Source organism: Ciona robusta, chromosome 12 (assembly GCF_009617815.1).
Source record: "Ciona robusta chromosome 12, ASM961781v2".
Taxonomy (NCBI): Eukaryota; Metazoa; Chordata; class Ascidiacea; order Phlebobranchia; family Cionidae; genus Ciona; species Ciona robusta.
In genome coordinates this window covers 7644617-7664950 of record NC_143246.1, presented here as the reverse complement: position 1 = coordinate 7664950, position 20334 = coordinate 7644617, and the positions used below count along the sequence as shown (strand labels likewise).

The window sequence follows — 20334 nt, the reverse complement described above, 5'->3', positions numbered from 1 at the left end:
ATTATTTTGAAACCCATTTGTTTTTATATTATTTTACAACTTGCAAAAATATTATAAGTTATATCATAAATAATGTTAAGTTTGGTGCACTGTGTTTGTTTCAGCAAAGACTCTGAGTTTACGTTTTAATTTATATGTTCACAATATTTTAACACGAGTTAAAAATTATGATTGTTTGTTATTACGTTAAACACTGCAACTTCAAAGTTATGTTTTTTTTATTTGGTCCCCGCTAGATTTAAACAACATAAAAATCACACAAAATCAAAACATTCGGAGGGAATCCCCAAAACTGCAACTTCGAAGATTAAAATTAAAAAAATATTTTTTAAGTTTTGACTACCAAGTTTCACTTTTAAGGTGTGTATAGTAACCCCGCGTAACAAGTGGTTGTTCTATAACGTATCAACCAAACATATTACGTTCCTGTGCTTACAGTTTGTTCGTAAAGTTTAATATTCGATGGAAAAAGACGAAGAAATTCTTCGTGAGGTTCCGGATGCTTTGCAACGATTGATCAGGTAGAGTGATTTGTATTTTAATATATGGTGTGGTGGTGGTGTTACTGTGTTTCTTAAATTATACCCATATGTAACAAAATACTGGTGCTGTGGCAAACTTGGTTAGCATGCCTTCCTCTAATCAAGAATTAATGGGTTCAAGGGTCTTCACTGCCAATTGCTTTATTCCAGTGATCCCTAATCCACTGTTTAAATTGTCAGCCATGCAATAAAAAAAATTAACCAAGGTGATCCTAGAATACAGATATTCTAGCGGCCATTTTCGATACCTTTTACTGGTGCCACCAACCTAAAATTTGGACACTGTACTAACTAGACCCCAGCGGTACCGATTCTAAAATGAAAACTTTAAAATTCGAAAAAATATTAATTATGAATATTAATATTCGTCATAAAAACATATTTATAGAATTTTCTCCCGATCCAGCTTCGAATATGTTATAGCGCTAAGTGATACCTAAAATATGAAACATTATTTTCTTTAAAAAAGTGCGGGGATATATGTTAAATATAAAAAAGTATGATCATAACTTGAATCATATAAATATTATATTTTTGATTTTTTTTGCGAAAATATAACTTACGCATACATCTATGTAGGTCACTAGCATGTTATCCCCATCCAAAAAAAAAATAATTTCAATTTTTTTTTATAACTGAATATTAATATTCGTCATAAAAATATATTTATAGAATTTTCTCCCGATCCAGCTTCGAATATGTTATAGCGCTACGTAATACCTAAAAAATGAAACATCATTTTCTTCAAAAAAGTGCGGGGAAGGGTTCAGAATACAAACAAGTATGAGGGTCATAACCCGAATCATACAAGTATTAAATTTTAAAATATTTCGGCGAAAATATAACTTACGCATACATCTATGTAGGTCACTCACATGTTATCCCCATCGAAAAAAAAATTAATTTCAACTTTTTTTTATAACTGAATATTAATATTCGTCATAAAAATATATTTATAGAATTTTCTCCCGATCCAGCTTCGAATATGTTATAGCGCTACGTAATACCTAAAAAATGAAACATCATTTTCTTCAAAAAAATGCGGGGAAGGGTTCAGAATACAAACAAGTATGGTCATAACTTGAATCATATAAATATTAAATTTTCGATTTTTTTCGCGAAAATATAACTTACGCATACATCTATGTAGGTCACTAGCATGTTATCCCCATCGAAAAATTAATTAATTTATTTATTTTTTTAAATTTGAATATTAATATTCGTCATAAAAATATATTTATGGAATTTTCTTCCGATCCAGCTTTGAATATGTTATAGCGCCACGAAATACCTAAAAAAATGAAATATCGTTTTCTTCAAAAAAGTGCGGGGATGGATGTTAAATATTGTGGAGAGTATTAATTACTCGAATTTGGGGTTATTTACGGTTCTCCTGTCCGTACTTACGTACCTGGAAATATATCAAGAATTTTAATTTATTTGTTTCAATTAATACAAAAGATTGTTTGTTCTTGAAGCCTCTAAGATTAATTGATAGGCTCGTTGGCTGTTCGTTGATCATCGTCGGATTTCTGTAGAATATAACTGAAAACACATAGTTATCATAGGTAGTAAACAAATTAGTCAGAGCAATTGATACAAAACCATTTAACGCCGATACTTTTAGCCTCACTAGGTATATCAATATTCTTATATTTACTGTTATAATTTTGTTATAAAAAACATTTATGTGGATTAATATGTACTATTTTTGCGTTCGTGCAAATAAAATATATAAACACGAAATTCGAGTATTTAGTACTCCCCACAATATTTAACATCCATCCCCACACTTTTTTGAAGAAAACGATCTTTCATTTTTTAGGTATTTCGTGGCGCTATAACATATTCAAAGCTGGATCGGAAGAAAATTCCATAAATATATTTTTATGACGAATATTAATATTCAAATTTAAAAAAAAAATTAAATTAATTATTTTTTTCGATGGGGATAACATGCTAGTGACCTACATAGATGTATGCGTAAGTTATATTTTCGCGAAAAAAATCGAAAATTTAATATTTATATGATTCAAGTTATGACCATACTTGTTTGTATTCTGAACCCTTCCCCGCATTTTTTTGAAGAAAATGATGTTTCATTTTTTAGGTATTACGTAGCGCTATAACATATTCGAAGCTGGATCGGGAGAAAATTCTATAAATATATTTTTATGACGAATATTAATATTCAGTTATAAAAAAAAGTTGAAATTATTTTTTTTTCGATAGGGATAACATGTGAGTGACCTACATAGATGTATGCGTAAGTTATATTTTCGCCGAAATATTTTTAAATTTAATACTTGTATGATTCGGGTTATGACCCTCATACTTGTTTGTATTCTGAACCCTTCCCCGCACTTTTTTGAAGAAAAGGATATTTCATTTTTTAGGTATTACGTAGCGCTATAACATATTCGAAGCTGGATCGGGAGAAAATTCTATAAACATGTTTTTATGACGAATATTAATATTCAGTTATAAAAAAAAGTTGAAATTATTTTTTTTTTCGATGGGGATAACGTGCTAGTGACCTACATAGATGTATGCGTAAGTTATATTTTCGCAAAAAAAATCAAAAATATAATATTTATATGATTCAAGTTATGATCATACTTTTTTATATTTAACATCTATCCCCGCACTTTTTTAAAGAAAATAATGTTTCATATTTTAGGTATCACTTAGCGCTATAACATATTCGAAGCTGGATCGGGAGAAAATTCTATAAATATGTTTTTATGACGAATATTAATATTCATAATTAATATTTTTTCGAATTTTAAAGTTTTCATTTTACAATCGGTACCGCTGGGGTCTAGTTAGTACAGTGTCCAAATTTTAGGTTAGTGGTACTAGTAGAAGGTATCGAAAATGGCCGCTAGAATATCTGTATTCTAGGATCACCTTGGTAAAAAATTATCCACAATGTTGTATACTTACTAACTCGTAATCACCCACCAAGTTACACAATTACCAGGTTTACCGTCCGTGGATTCTACGGGATTGAATCTGGGTTGGCAGTTGATGTTCTTGTTAGAAACCCATGTGTTAAAGAAGATGACATCCAGGTTCTGTGGATTGCTTATTAATAATAATGGCTTGTTTTAAACAAAAATACTATGGAATATTACATACTGGTATATCAGGAGTGATTTTGCCACCACATTACATTTGTTTCTACAGGAATTGTTGAAGTTCGATAAAAAACAACTTCGTGTCGTTTTAAACAAACTTAAAAACGATAAGTTTCTCAAATCTCGGTCTTATGTTGAAACTCAGGTAATTTATTAATTAATCTTCGATGTTGTAGTTTGTTAATCAACTGATTACAGGAGGATGGAAAAGTAACAAAGCAGAATTATTATTACATCAATTATCGCACGGTGGCCAACGTTATAAAATATAAAGTAAGTTGGGGAAAAGATATTTATTAGTCGAATAGTTAGTTGATTTTTGAAGAGGTAAGACTGATTTCAATTTGATTTATTTTATCATAATAGCATAAAATGGAGCAAAAAAAGCCACCCGCCCCACCCACTTTAACCCCACCTTCCACAGTTACACCACTTTAACCCACCCCTCCACAGTTACACCACATGCACAAACGAATAGAGACGCGCGAGAGAGATTCAAACAACCGTCCTTCCTTCAAATGTCCAACATGTGGGAACACTTACAGTGACTTGGAGGTCAACCAACTTATCGATCCAATGTTTGGTGAGAACTTTATATATTTCAATGGTTGATATCTAGAAATAAAAACATGTTTTGGGCGCTCCCCATCAAAGATCAAAGGTTCAAGACTCGATGCTGCCACCATTGTGCACAAGGTTACAGAACACTGGTGTAGTAATGTTATATTGACCGACTGTCAAGTTAAGATAAACAACATACATTGGATCTGTATAATGAAAAGATCACATTACAACAATACATTGACACAATGTTTATCCCCAGGTACTTTAAACTGTGTTTATTGCAAGACTGAGGTTCTGGAGGACAAGGAATCTGCGTCGAACCAGGACGCTCGTACTTCACAGGTGATATATGATGTCTATGTTGTTACTTTAATGTATGTAACTTACTTTATTCTCCTATGGCGAGGCAACGACAGTCGTTATAACACGTGTGATCTGTTCCATACATTTGTGCCCGCTTACAAGTTACCACGTATGTAACTTTGTAGGTAATTGTTTAATGTATGGCTGACAATTGGGCCAACCTGTTAGTGACCACTGGGCTGGAGATAAAGGTACCAGTTATATGATATCTATGCTTATTATATCATGTATGTCCAGGCCCGATTCAACCAGCAGATGGAGCCGTTGTACAAAATGTTAAAAGAAGTCGAAAACATAACGTTATCGCAAGATATACTGGAACCTAAACCTACATTGATACCACAACTTCATCCAAAGTATGTTCAGTACATAGTTGTTCCTATTTGTAGATCATGGTTTACGCTGGGAATAAAATACATAGTGGTAATGGTGATACACAATGTAGGTTTAAATCTTCTATGTTTTTGATAAATTTGAATACACACACTTGCCAGCGAGGTAGTAATTTCACTTCTGTTTGAAAAGGTTGAGGGTCGCCTCTCAAAATATATTTATTTATTTTTTAATCAATACTACACGTATTTACCCCACAAACTTTGAACTTGCACGTATGACACGCAGTGCACCGAAGGCCCGAGCATCGAAACCACGAAGCGGGGAGGATTGGTCATCTACGCGTTCCGATCTTAATATTGATTACAAACAAGAAGTTATCATTGATATGGGGGGTGGGGGGAAAGTGGAAGAAGAGAAAAAGGAGGTTGGTGATGTCATAATTGAGTGTGTGATGTCATGAATGTGTATGTGTCCTAGTGAAACAATATTAATTTAAACCCATAACTGTATTCTATTCTTTGAAAACTCATAACGATTGTAGTTGCCCCACCACACAAGGAACACCAATGTGTTGCCCTCTCATTCATTCACCCCCTCTACCCCCCCTTTCCCCCAGATGCCACGCTGGTTGACAGAAAGTACGGTCACCGGGGATTCTATCCAATCATATTCAAACAATGGAAACGAAGCGCCACGATTGGACGATACAGATTCAAAATCAACCAATAACGAAGTGCTACAGGTGGGAAACTTTTATAATACAAACAATGGGCAATTTGTTTATTAGTTACAAGTTAAACACCTCTGATAGACAATAAACTAATATAATAATTTAACCATCTATTACATCACAGACGCTCATTGTCCAAGAAAGGTCAAAGGTCACGGCAGCTCCAAGTTACCATGACAACCATGATGATGCAAGCGAGTCAGATGAGTTTGATGATGTCACTGATGATGCGGTTGTCATGGTAGCAGGGAAACAATATAGTTACCATGAGGTCGCCAACCAGGGGGGGGCATTGGTGGAGTTGATGACGGAGGCTGAGAAAGACGAATATATAAGGATTGGACAACAAGTGTACGAAGCTATGGAAGATTAAGTTTGTGTCATACTCCTCTGTTAATAGGAATGACTGGGGATGAAACTTTTGTATTATAAGAAACTATGGGGTGAGATGGAACACCTTTACCACATAATTAACAATGGTCCTAGGACTCCACATATTCTTTGTTAACTCCAAAAGTTTATTGAAAAGGTGTCCCATCTCCTCCCCATCCTACAATAAACGCCTCACAAACACTGGCCAATATTTATCTTTCATGATGTGCAGTGAATAAATGAAATATTGTAACAAATATTTTGTGTTGAAATATAACAAGTTGATGAAGTCAGAGGATTGATAAACATGGTATTCGTAGTTGTACGTACCACCTTGGTCAATACAGCAACTGCAGAGATATGCAGCAGTTGCTCAATACACCTGAGTACTTCACCACTACATGGTAGAGCAGTGGTTCCAACAGTCAAAGTGACTCCATTATGGCCTAATACCGTATTCAAGAGAAATTCATGGGGTTGTGATTTTGCTGTTTAGAGGAAATACATTGTATTAAAGTGATGTCAACGAATGTATTAAAGTGATGTCAACAAAAGTCAGAAGAGCTCTGCAACCAAAAAGGTTGGGAAACACTGGCCTACAGGATTGATCACTTGGTTTTGTAAACTTACGGCTGGCTTCCATGTTTTATTGAAGAAATTAAATTAAAGTGCTGAGTGTTTAGAAGGGTTTTCTTTTAAGCTGAATAAAGCAGAAGCTTTGGTTGACATCACTTCAATCCATTTGTGATGTCACTATCCTACTGGCACCTATTACATCATAAGGTCAAATATGATGTCACTAATAAAGTTGGACCACTACATTTTAACAGTTGCCTGTTAGATCTTAATGGTAACAAGAAGTAAGGCGTGAAAAAATATTAAATAAACGTGAAACAATGTTAATTTGAAATTCATAGTTTATTGTTCAATCGAGGAATTGCCGATTCCCAATCTAATGTAACTAATTCTGCAAAATAAAGAACATGATTAAAATACCTTCATAGTTTATGTGGCTGGCGTTGGTGGAAAGCCACTACGGCACGACAAGCCCCCAGCCAATGGTAGTGGGTTTCTACTTAGGTGAGAAACCCTTGCGGGATGTTACTGTCCACGCAGGTTAAAGAAACCCCATAGACAAAAATAGTACAACGAATACAAATAACACATCGACAAAAAGACAAAAATAATACTACGAGTGCAGAGAAAATGTGCCAAACATGCAACAAACAACAGCTCAAACATTCAAAAAGGGAGGGACTGTCAAAAAGTAATTAACGCGAACATAATCATTGAAACATCTACAAATAAAATATGGTTCAAATCCCGAAGGATAATCATCTGCAGTGTACACCATATTGAATGTCCGACCGCAAGGAGTCGAAGCCAACAACAGCTCCGCATGTCCCAATCAAAAGGTAAGTCGCCATGTTGGTACCGCGATACTCTCGTTGTATCTTCAGACAATATAATATCGTCCGGATGTTACGCACCGTATCGACCGTTACGAAACTGCATCAGGTTGTTACAAACCGCATTGAAGTGACCTAACCTTTGCCTCACTGTGCCGGTAGATTTATAGCGTAGCATCACTAGCGGTGACGTCAACGCAACAACCGACCGTTAAGTAACTCAATCAAAACTGACGTAACCGCACCGAACGCAGGGTCATGACAATGCTCTGACCCACCATATCGACGTCGTAGCGTAATTGTGATGTGGCCATCATCCCAATCACGCTACATGACGTTTAATATAAAGTGAAAAGGTTACATTGCACGCATTTAAGTTGTATTATAAATGTTTAAACTTTATATTTAAAAGTCTATATTTATGCGCATATTATACTGCGTGTTGATATTACTCGAGTAGTTGTGTACCAACACAGCGTTCTCACCAAGCGATCAGGACAATACAGAATCGCTGAAGGATTCGACCTTTGTAGACGAAGTACCCAATAGAGTGTACAACAACAAAATCTGATCCAGCAAGATGTTCGCCATAGTTTCATTGCATACATTTCATAGACATGCAAAATGCACTATAGTAGTGACTGACTAAAAATAGCTGGCAACATTAGACCCAGCGGACTGTAAAATAGCTGGCAACACTGTAAAAGTGTACCATCCAACAAACATACACATGCCCAAACATACATCACACAACTACTACCCTAAACCTCAAACCATTATCTTCATACTTCAATCTTTGTTCTTCGTCTGAAAATAAGAAATAGGTTACTTGAAATAGATTCTTTAAATAGAAAACTGATGAAGTTGGTTATTGGTAAAATATACATTTCTTTGGTATAGGCAGCAAACCTGGGGTGGCAGGGTGGACAGGCCTACCTAAAATATTTCGTACAACATTAATCAGTGAACATTAGAACCAATAACTCAATTGTTTTATAAGATACCAAGTCTAACTACCTCTGCTTTATAAATTGGTGTCTTTGGTACGCAGCATACCACCGTAACATTGCTTAAGATTTCAATTAAACCTGTGGCCCACACGCCACACCCATAAGTGAAAATATTACCTATAGTAGTCTGGGAAAGAAACCGAACACTCAAAGAATTTAAAATTGTATCCTGACAACTCCCATAGACCGTTGTTAATGGTTTAAAACATAATCATGATATTTGGATATTATGTGCTAAAGGTGCCCCATCTTCCCGACCCTACTATAAATAATGATAATATACAACAATAATAATAATAGAATACAATACCTTGTGCTTTTCTTCGGCAGCTTTATTCGCTGACTTTTCTGCAACAATATAAACGCTTAGTATCAGTTTGTATATTATGACATCATAATTACCTTCATTCCATCTTTGCATCATGGTCCGCTTGATCCTCTGTGACGTCACATACCATGTTCTAAAATATTTAAATATCGATTATTCAAGAAGTTACTTAAAAAAAAACAATGATTGTGATAAAACAATGAACCTACGAAGTGGGTTCTTCTGTTGCGTCATCACCACTTCGTGACGTCACATCGATGTTTCTGAAAAAGAGCTTATGTACGTAATAATGCCAATTGTGATTTATACTTTACCAGTTCTTTGATCTTCTTGCTTCGCGGTCATGGCACAAAAGTATTAAACTTAGAATATACAAGCAATGTGCCTTGCGTCGACGCAAAACGCGCATGGGGCCCAAGAAACAAATCGCGAAACGAAAGCGTAGAATAAACCGCATTGTGACGTCGCAAGCGCGTATGGTCGAGCGATGTCGTAACTATCATACACGAATGCGATTATGACGCGATGTCAATTAAACTTATGACGTAACAAGTGAAGGCGGCGATTGTGACATAACGAAGATCGCGATTATGTGTAAACCGACGTCAGGTAGCGTGTGACGTAATAAAGAATGCAACTCATCAAAACTAAGGCGATTAGAATAAATTATGTTTAAACAAGCTTAGTTTTAAAAGCAAGGCACAAAACTTAGCTAGAATATGATGATATTAACTTAAAACTAAACTACAAAGGCTAAGTATACCTAGTTTATATATATATATGATTAAAATAGAGGTATAAACTACGGTAATACCAGTTAACAGAATCAGGAAATGGGCCAGACTTGGCCTAAATCCCGAAGTCCTGGAGGACCTCATTCAAACAGAATACTTTATAGAAAAATACTTAACTTAATAAATCTTGTGTAATTCCAATCTAGTGGAGAACCAACTTCATCCGTACACGAGGTGTGAATGGCGCGCGTGGAAGCGTCGCGTATTTAAAGGCGGGAGGGTAATCAACATTGTTACGTCACAGGCGTGCATCAATTACGCATGCGCAGTAGACAAAACGCGCGCGCAATCGCGACTTTATCCCAGTTGCCTGAGGAACTGGTTGACTGTGAAACAACAGAGATAATATGACGTATGTAACACGTGATTCTTGAATTACGAACAATTTTTCCGCCATTATTTCCCTAATATGACGTCACTGTGTTCAACCAACTCTCATACCCCCATACCATTCAATGATATTCAACCATGTTACATTTCATATCCACTTGGTGTAATGGAAACCAACAACTTATTTCAAAGCTTCACAGCAACAAATTCCTTCGTATGATTTTTACCTGTAGTAAACAGGAAAACACAACTTCAACCATGTACTAGCGTGGCCTTTTTACCATCCAAGAAATATCAGATAGAAACCCTTAGTTTCAAACATATGTTTAGATATCTATGGTTTTATGTAGAAATGTAACAATAATAAACTTCCTCAACCCCTTATTGACATAATTTCCCCAAAAGCACTACACCTTATTGGAAAAACAAAAAGTGAATCCAAATTTTTTATTTCATTCTGCAACAAATCAACTTCCCAACAGTCTATCAGCTACATCAGGATAAATTATGGTCTTGTTTACAAATTACCATCCATAACCAATTCACCCGCAACATATTTCTTTCCCAACACCTTAACTTAAATGCCATGACCTAACAATTACCCCCCTTATCCACAATAATATACAAATTAGATTTAATAATATACAGATGAGCAATTGAGAGAATATTTACATTATGCCTGGTAGCAAAAGTAACAGAAAATCCTTATTTTCATTATACATATTTACCTCACATTTTGTGGTAACCAGGGTTTTGTTTGTTGTGTAAAATATTAGCGTGAACACTTTTCGCGCAAATGTTTATTAATAAATGTTCATAATTGGAAATGTTGCATGGTTTCTGTTGAGTATTTCTCTTTTTTGTTTTCACATTCACTTAAAAAAAGATGTCCCAACTGTTAGGATAGAACCATCACTTGGCAAACCATTGACACAAATGTGTGTGTTGATATTTTTGTCTTAAATATGATTAAATGAAATAGTGCAGCGCTGATAGTCTCCCATCCTTCAATTTGTTCAAGTTCTACATTCATGTATTTCAAAACTTTTATTACAATAACTTTTGGTTTACCGGCCATCCTTTTCTATATTCCATTTACCTATGTTTATTTAATAATTAAAAATTTAATGTTTAATTAGTCTTTGATAATAAATATTTAGTTATTAAATTAATATTTATTTTTATTAAAATTAAATGATGTTGTTTTTTATTATTTTAATAATAAATAACAGCTATTATCATTGTTGTAATAAAACAAGAATAATTTTATTTATCATAATATTATTGTTTCAGAGACAAAAATAATAGTTGTTATTTATGATTGTATCTGAAACAGCCAAGAACTTTTTTAAAGGAGAATATTTTTTCTTTTAAAAATTTCCAAGTTACTGCCCTAATGTTTTCTTTCAAGTTGCAGAAAATGGGGATAGCATAGGAAAGACATCTTCAGCTGGAACATCTTGGCCAAAATGGATCTTCATCAAACAACATCAACAAAGTATTTCATCCATAAGACTATGATTGCCTACTTCTTTGGTACTTATCTTTCTTTTTATATATTTATTTTTTTGTTAAATTTCTTGTTTATTACAGTAATGCACTTCTTCTACAATTAGAGTTTAAACGCTTTATCTGATATTTTTATGCATGTCGTTTTTAGTGGCAACGTGTCGATAACGACTTTAGTTTTGTTGCTAATTCTCTTTGTTGTGTCAATTAACCTGATCTACAGTATCCAAAGAGATAAATAAAAATATGTTAGGGGGGAGGATTGTAATTCAATATTGACCCAATCTTTGGCTCGATCCTCTTTAAGTCGACCCCCATTGTACGGGTCGTGTCTTTACACACACTTTCGTATCTATTTGAAATTTAACTTGAAAATAATGAAACTTAAATGGCTTGTTTCCCCTTGTTGTTTGTCTGCTAGGTGTAGCGACCACGCTTATTTTATTCCAAATAAATGTAAATATGTTTTTAACTGTAAGGGTGTTTTAACAACTGTTGTTTTGTTTTAAATATTCTTTAACTTTCGCTACTGTAATCAAAGAAACAAATAAAGTTATTATTATTATATTGACATAAACAAGTTTGCTAGTGTCGTGTGCAACAACATGATAATAAAGGTAAATATTTCATAACAAAATAAACATGCAATAATTAAACAGATTAATTTACAAATTATTAATTACAACCCGCTAAGCAGGCAACACAAAAGACCAAAATACTTGTGACATTTGAAAGGGCGGGAAATAAACATTGTTTAGTTTCTTGTCCTGGGACACACACAATAGTGGCAGTGACGAGCTTTAAACCCGGTATCTTCCGGTTTAGAGAATAACAGTCCAACCAGTTTGTCATAACACCGGACAATCCACTAGCGATCACTGGGTTAGAGCAATTGTCGTTAAATGTCTTGCCCAAGAAAACACGTGCCAACGAAGAGCACAATGGTAGCAGCATTAAGCTTTGAACCCGAACCGACTGAGTGACCGCCTAACTATTGTGTGTTCATGTATGGGAACTTGAGTGACTTATCTATAGTTGTCACTCCCATGCCCACAGTCGAGTTGCTGAAGCTATTACAGTGTGTGGATAAGCAGACACAACTTTCGGTTGGTTTGGTCATTTATATCTTCGTTGGTGGGAACTTGAGTGACTTATCTATGGTTGCCACTCCCATGCCCACAGTCCAGCTGCTGAAGCTATTGCAGTGTGTGGATAAGCAGACACAACTTTCGGTTGGTTTGGTCGTTTATATCTTCGTTGGTGGGAACTTGAGTGACTTATCTATGGTTACCACTCCCATGCCCACAGTCAAGTTGCTGAAGCTATTGTAGTGTGTGGATAAGCAGGCATGACTTTTGGTTGGTTTGGTCATTTATATCCTCGTGGGTGGGAACTTGAGTGACTAATCCATGGTTGCCACTCCCATGCCCACAGTCAAGTTGCTGAAGCTATTGCAGTGTGTGGATAAGCAGACATGACTTTTGGTTGGTTTGGTCATTTATATCTTCGTTGGTGGGAACTTGAGTGACTTATCTATGGTTGCCACTCCCATGCCCACAGTCAAGTTGCTGAAGCTATTGTAGTGTGTGGATAAGCAGGCATGACTTTCGGTTGGTTTGGTCATTTATATCTTCGTTGGTGGGAACTTGAGTGACTTATCTATGGTTGCCACTCCCATGCCCACAGTCAAGTTGCTGAAGCTATTGTAGTGTGTGGATAAGCAGACATGACTTTCGGTTGGTTTGGTCATTTATATCCTTGTGGGTGGGAACTTGAGTGACTTATCCATGGTTGTGGCTCCCACAGGAGTCACACACGTGTGCTCTGCAAAGTCTCAGAACTTTGCGAGACTTGGCGTTCCGGCTTTTTCTTCATTCTATCAATTACTTTATCCACAAAGTTTGAGTACAGAAGTGGATTGAGAGCGCTGTTGATGGGAAGCAGGATAATGGCCGACACTGAGTACACGACGGATGGGATATCATAACCACCAATGCTGAGGAAGGCCATGATGGAGATGGGAACCCAACAACAAAAGTCGGTGATGATTAAACGGATGATCTTCCTTTGCATGGCTGGGTGGGATAAGGTGTTATATAGAGGGGTGATTTTATATTTTTAACTTTTTAACAACATTTTATATCTTTGTTTGATTACGTAAGTGAACATCAGAAAGAAATGCAAAATAATGAAAAGACAAGATATCGCGACAAAACAACAGTCGCTAAGTGGGATAAGATGTTATATAGGGTATATGTTATGTATTATTTGTATGTTAGATTATGATATCATATATTGAGTGTTTTGTCATACATTGGGTATGGATTAATATCCACTATATTTGTTTCTTTGATTACAGCAAAGAAGATCAGTAAAAAATGTGAAAATTACAAAAATACAGGATATAGCGACAACAACCATTACAACACAATTACAGTTAAAAACACATCATTATTGAATGGTTTTCATACAAGATATATTATGATAATGTCCGAACCCAGGTTTTTAACTTGTTTACCCATGGCTGGACACAAATAACCAACCCATCAAACCAATACATATGGTGGGTAAAATATGAACAACCTTACCTGCATTCTTCTTCGAGATCATGCTTTGTTGTTTTCCCTTTGAGTGAAGCAACAAACTTTTACTGGACTTTAAATAAATAGCGAAATAAGCCACCAAAACGTAGATAAATGAGAAGAAGTTAAATATTGAGACCGCCAACGAGAATCCCCACGCAGCATCGCTGTGTTTTACGTATAACTTTGGGATACAAACGCTGTTGTCGCTGTAATACCTGGGATAAAAATGTTGTGAAAATATGATGTGGGTAAGATGTTGAACAAGCCAAAAAGTAATGCGGTGACATAGACAGCCAAACAAAATAGCTTCTACACAAAGTTCCTACACGCGGGTATAACTACTAAGTTAGCCAACTCTGGCCTAAATCCCAGGCGCCATGACATGCCTCATTTTAGGACCCCACCCATATAGAATAGAAACAAACTTACCCAAAATATCCAACGATATCCAAGTAGTGACTTCCCTCCGGATCGGACTCCATCACTTTAATAAGATCGATCCAACTTCGTGAATCAGCGGCTTGGTTCAATAAACTTTGGGTGGAGTTCCCGAAATGTGAATCAAAAGACAACAACCTCCGAACGAATATTTTCGCTGGTGTTAACCCCACCATCTCGCTCTTGAAGAACGGGTTCCCTTTGATCCAGGCTTTCTCTATGAAGAAGTGGTGAAGGCTCGGAGCAAACGGGACAGTTGCTATGCTGACCGCAAACAGCCACGAGAGGGCGATAAGGAGCGTGACGAGCCACGAGCGGGGGTTCAATTGTGATGAGAACGGCTGGAAATTAAATAACAACGACCAGATGAATGCAACTTATTAATCCTTGTTTGCCAGGGTAAAATGACAGTTGTAATACCACAGGTGTTTTGTTTCATACACTTAGTTTACCACATATATTAAATATACCATAAAACAAATAAAATAGCACAGTCATAATAGCTAATATATTAACATCACAATACTTACATTGTACGTAGCATAAACCCTGAATGAAGTAAGAATCACCATTGTCACCACTGATGTTTCGCTCGATACAACAACAAGGACGCCAATGTTTGAACACAACGCACTTGTAAGCCATGTATATTTATCTATGCAGTATCTGCCCTGATATAACACACCCACGCCACCCAATATAATCAAATACACTCCCATCAATAGATCGGCAACAGCAAGGTTTAGCACAAAGATATGATTCGCACGAAGTGACGCGAAACCTCGTTTCTTCATGTTCTTGCATTCCAATACTTCACCAACGATCACTATCTAAGGAATTATTCGAATGTTTACACAGACGCAAACATCTGGTGTTCATGTGGTAGCACCCTGGCTATGGGTGAAGGGGTAATGGGCCAACTCTGGCCTAAATTCTCCTTCACTGAAGAACCTCACCATATAGAAGTGCCAACCATGGAAAAGTCACAAGCGCACAATAATATAAACAACTCACCAGATTTCCCCCAACAGCTAACACCCCCATAATCCACACAAACACACGAAGTATCGGGTTTGCGATCAAATGATATCTCGATGAAAATGTGTCTTCGCTCGTCATGTCTGTAGGGCATTCATCGCTCCAGTCGGAGCAATCACCACGTCCATTGAACAACTGTGGATATGATTGTGGTTACTCCGCCATGCGAGGATAAATAAGTAATATTTATTCTTAGGCTGGGCATCCACCATTTAAAGTGTTGCTTCTCTAACAAACAAAAATAAAAATATAACAAGGCAAATAATGACTAATAATAACCTTATTATAACTTCCATATTTTATACCTGGCAGAGTTTGCACACAAACATAACCTCACCTTCGAGCTCATCACGAACAGCGGATCTTTATTCTCACAATAAAACCTCCCATCTCGACAATCCATTTCATCTTCTCCATCGTCGCAGTTGATGTTGTAATCACAAACGTAAAGGTAATCTATAGAAACCTAATAATGGGCATTGTTATGATACTATTTTGGGGCAGGAAATTCAAGTAGAGTAACTTAGAATAGAGGCGTTAAAATAACAATGGTTGACGGAGAGAATCAAACATTTCGTTCAGAAATGTCGGAACGAGCGAAGTTATCAAAAAGTGTTGTGAGGTTAACGAGCCACTTGGTGTCAGTAAAGAGGCGACGGAGGAAAGAGAATAAAATCGTAGTTGAATATATGGAAGTCTAATACACGGGTGTTGTGCACCATACATGGTGACTTCATACACCTTAAGCTCACTGTCAGGTTTGAATCCTTTCATCAATAATACAAAGCCACTAAATATACAAGAATGAGAATAAAGTTTGATCAAAAAGTCCGAAAATATCACACATGAAAACTAAAATAAGACGCTGAAAAGTTGGAAAAATGCGAATTCACAAAACATTGTTATCTTTAAATATAATGAACCCACCTTAGTCCCACTAAGTACGTCGCACCTGAACCGTCCCACACAATCTGATTCATCTTCCCCCCCCATACAATCCATTGTTCCATCACAAACCTTGGACAATGGAATGCTCACTTTGCCGTCTATGACATCACAGAAGAACCTCGTTTGGTTACAGGATGCCAAATACTCATCTTGCCCCGAGCTGCAATCTAGCGTACCATCACACCACCTTGATGATGTCACACCATGGCTGACCAATGAGGCGGTTGCGTTGCTGTACTAAAGGTTACAAGAGGTCATTACCAATATTACACCCAAGTTATAACGACTTTTGTTGCCTGCCATGAGAGGATAAAAAAGTAATAATATTTGATGTTAAAATATCTAAATGCTAATTAGCGAGAATCCAAACCATTGCCAACTTTAAACCCAGTGGCCATTCAAGGTAATATAAGCTAAATGAACAGAATACAGAAAACACAAAAACATTTTGCAAAATTAGGTGTTGTAACTTGTAGGTAAAGTAAATTACACAGGTAAAGGTTTGCATCGCTTGCATTCAAATCTTGAGTTCAAACTTCTTCATACAAGAGTGGGAACAATGCAACACCTACTTCTATATAAGTGAGGCAAGCAATCATCCCCACTCCCTCAGACACCGCGCTGAATGATCCATCTACACAACCATATACACCAACATCACATTCAGCTTTGCATTCATCTTCTGGGTAATTCCAATTCGTTTGTACATTGTACGCCCCCGTAAAAGGAGGAGGGCAGTTCATAACCCCGTCGCATGCAGCTCCTATGTTGGCTTGACATGGATGGAAGGAGGTGTCGCATCTGTGGGTGCATGGGGGTGTGAATGTATATATTCTATATGGGTGAGGTTATATAGCTGGGCATGGCATTTAGACCAGACTTGGCCCATTACCCCAACACCCAGGATGTTACTCCACAGACCTAACCAGATTTTAAAGCATGTTTAGCAATAATATTTCTATGTTCTTTCTACTGCTTCTGTTACCAAGCAAACATAATCTTTTGATACAAGTATTTAATATTACTCTGTTTCTTTAGGCAGCTGTACTGTATAGCTTAAATACCAAACACCCAGTATTATTAGGGTATGTGTGATAAGATTAATTCCAAACCTGCATAATCTTTCTGCATATTCTTGATCAGCATACTGACATTGAATCGTACCATCACAGAATTCATTGCTGGAATAAAGACAATTTATATTTCTTTGAGCGATGATCAAATTAAAACAGCGAAGAAACGAATATTGGCAGCTCAACAGTCGTTAAAATGCTCCGGGTAGAAACACTGAGAAAATTGTCAAATAAAAGCGTGGTAAAATCATGGCTGCTAACCCAGTATTGTCGGGTCAGATAGAAGCACAACAACCGCTGTAGCACGAATTATTGATCACTTCTCTCTGTAACCATTGTTAACATTCGTTCAAGTGAAACGATAGTGGCAGCATCAAGCTTTGAACTCGCCACCCTCTGGCCACAGCCAAGTATTCTCAACCACCAAGATATCCCACCTCTCATCTCTTTTATCGCTACATTGTGGATATGAATCACACACCTCTGATCTAGAGATACAAACACCTCCCCCACAAGATACTTCACCGAGCTTACATAATGCAACGTCATCAGGTCTATACAAACAACATTATTATTACAACACAAAACACATGTTTTATTTAAAGAATATCAATGTTTTTCTAAGCATAAAAAACAATTAAAACAAAACAAACCGTATTACACAGGCTACAGATTACATCGGTAACTTTACACAGCATATATACTTCACTACATGCTTATAGACCAGGATCCCATTAAACCACTCTATGTGAATCAGAGCATCTTTGTTTTAATTTATATGAGTGAGACCTGGTTACTCAAACATAACACTTAGACTGATTTTACCCCCTAAATAAAACGGGATCCACATTAAACTGGAATGTTATAATGACCAATGTTGCCCCACCAAGTTTTATTCATTCCAATACTTTAACCAAACTCACCTATTAGGCTCCGCGTATGTGTTGTAGATGAATTTACAAATAGAAGGAACCCGTGCCTCACATAAGCATTCATCTGATTGGTCGCTACAATCCATCACGTCGTCACAAACTTTATCCCAAGGAATAATCATTGTGTGATCCAAACATTCAAAGCATTTCCCTTCATCCAGTGTAGCACCGTGCATGCTACGAATATCTCTGGGTAGAAGGGTGTTGGGTGTTTATTGCTGAGTGTGCAGACAGTAGAACTGTTGTTTTTATAGATATCACCCATATGGAACCATAGCGGTTATAACTTATAACGGCTGTCACTGTCTTTCATGCGAGGATAAATAATTTACATACGTGGTAACTCGTAAGCGGGCACGAGGTGTATGAAACAGAACACCCGTGCTAAAACAACGCTCATCACCCTTTCACACCAACACACCCCCCACATACTCAGCAACATATACCTTCCATCACCGACCACCACACCGGGTGCTGAATAACAAAGGTCTTCCCCACCATCGCAATCCTTTACATTGTCCCATAACAATTGCTGTGGTAGCAAACAATAAAAACCCTGTCTTGCGCATTCGAACCCGATCCCATGTTGCCACTCCGTATCTTCACTACAACCATTACATGAGTTCTTGTCACATATAGTGCTGCGTTCCACGCATTCAGACGACCCCTGACACCGATAATATTGAGAGCATCCTACGTCACAAGGTGTGACGTCATCGCACTGTATTAATGCGTCACAGATATCTAGTCGCGAGACGAGTTGTGTATCTGCTGTTCCGCTAGTTCTGCAACTGTTTGCGACGTAAATAAAAGGGAAATTACCGTAAGGGGAGGTCCCGTATTAATAGCTGCAATAAAGATAACATATAATTTTATTTATTTCTTAGAATACGGTAGCGAGGTTCAAACTAATTAAAACAACGAAAAGAACACTACAGGAACAAACTCTTTGAAATAAATGTCAAACAAAAGCGTGGCTGCTAAACCCATCAAACAAGAAACTCAAATAGGATTCTAATTATTAAAACAAAATAAAAAATAAAGATCTAACTTAGTTAAGTATAAAACATAAACGCATTAAACCCCATATTCACCTGACATCGCAATCCAGACACAAGGTATTGTTCAGCGTTGACCCTGGGAGGTTATGAGCGCTTGTTCTATCTATTAAAGTTAAATATCTCAAGTTAGCGTTTATAGTGATAACCATAGGGCGTGGGGTTCAAGACTCAGGCTTGGTGTTTAACAAAGCGACATTCGCTTTGGGATTAATTTGATGACGTTATAAAGTATTACGTAATTTTTACATACGCCATATAGTATGACGTAACTTTTACACACGTCATACATGTATATTACGTAACATACGAGATAATAAATAATGCATTAAACACACACGAACTCACCCATTAATATTGCGTGAGTGATGAAGACGATAAAACATACAACTGCCATCATTACTGCAACTTAACAAACACTAGAGCTGAAACATTACCGAAAAAATACTCGTGAAAAATAACTGTGATGAATTATGTAAAACGCTGATCCCGGTCTACTGCTTATGAAGTTTACGAGCAACGAAATAACAGTCGGAAACAAGTGCTACGAAATACGTAACAAACAACCAACTCAAACGAATGGTTTACTATAAAAAAATATATATTTCGTCAAAAATAACCTCACCAGTCTCTTAGTTAAACTTAGCTGCGTGAAAATTATTCCTGAAGTTCTGAAACAAAACTTCGAAAGACTGCGGTTCGTCACTTCCGTTCACATGGTCTCGTGCTTCAAGGTTCCGATGACGTCATAACAGGTCAAACCGATGACGCGACATGACCCCATTGTCTTCCAATTGTTAATATTCTAAAACTAACCACGTAATAATGGGTTTAG

General features: G+C 36.6%; 2 protein-coding genes across 3 annotated transcripts; one reads left to right on the top strand and one right to left on the bottom strand.

Annotated features, from left to right (window-relative positions):
• The first annotated feature begins 222 nt into the window (after positions 1-222).
• Positions 223-6304, top strand: LOC149727410 (general transcription factor IIE subunit 1-like). 2 transcript variants are annotated; one of them, XM_089889657.1, is made up of 11 exons: positions 223-360; positions 439-521; positions 3526-3616; positions 3732-3827; positions 3881-3955; positions 4136-4265; positions 4506-4588; positions 4847-4965; positions 5231-5369; positions 5562-5687; positions 5800-6304. In XM_089889657.1, the coding sequence occupies exons 2-11, from the start codon at positions 463-465 to the stop codon at positions 6046-6048; spliced, it is 1167 nt and encodes a 388-aa protein (XP_089745783.1). In that variant the 5' UTR covers positions 223-360; positions 439-462; the 3' UTR covers positions 6049-6304. The 2 variants fall into 2 exon arrangements, with proteins under 2 accessions (XP_089745783.1, XP_089745782.1); XM_089889656.1 differs by having other exon boundaries at positions 282-521.
• Positions 6305-11975: 5671 nt separating this feature from the next.
• Positions 11976-20089, bottom strand: LOC149727409 (uncharacterized). Its single transcript, XM_089889606.1, has 14 exons — positions 19848-20089; positions 19536-19605; positions 18888-19232; positions 18433-18630; positions 17947-18063; positions 17549-17617; positions 17009-17237; positions 16416-16673; positions 15826-15954; positions 15465-15623; positions 14981-15280; positions 14442-14791; positions 14016-14227; positions 11976-13502 (listed from the first exon to the last, which is right to left on the bottom strand). Exons 1-14 carry the CDS (start codon positions 19897-19899, stop codon positions 13237-13239), a joined length of 2754 nt encoding a protein of 917 aa, XP_089745732.1. The 5' UTR covers positions 19900-20089; the 3' UTR covers positions 11976-13236.
• Positions 20090-20334: the final 245 nt, after the last annotated feature.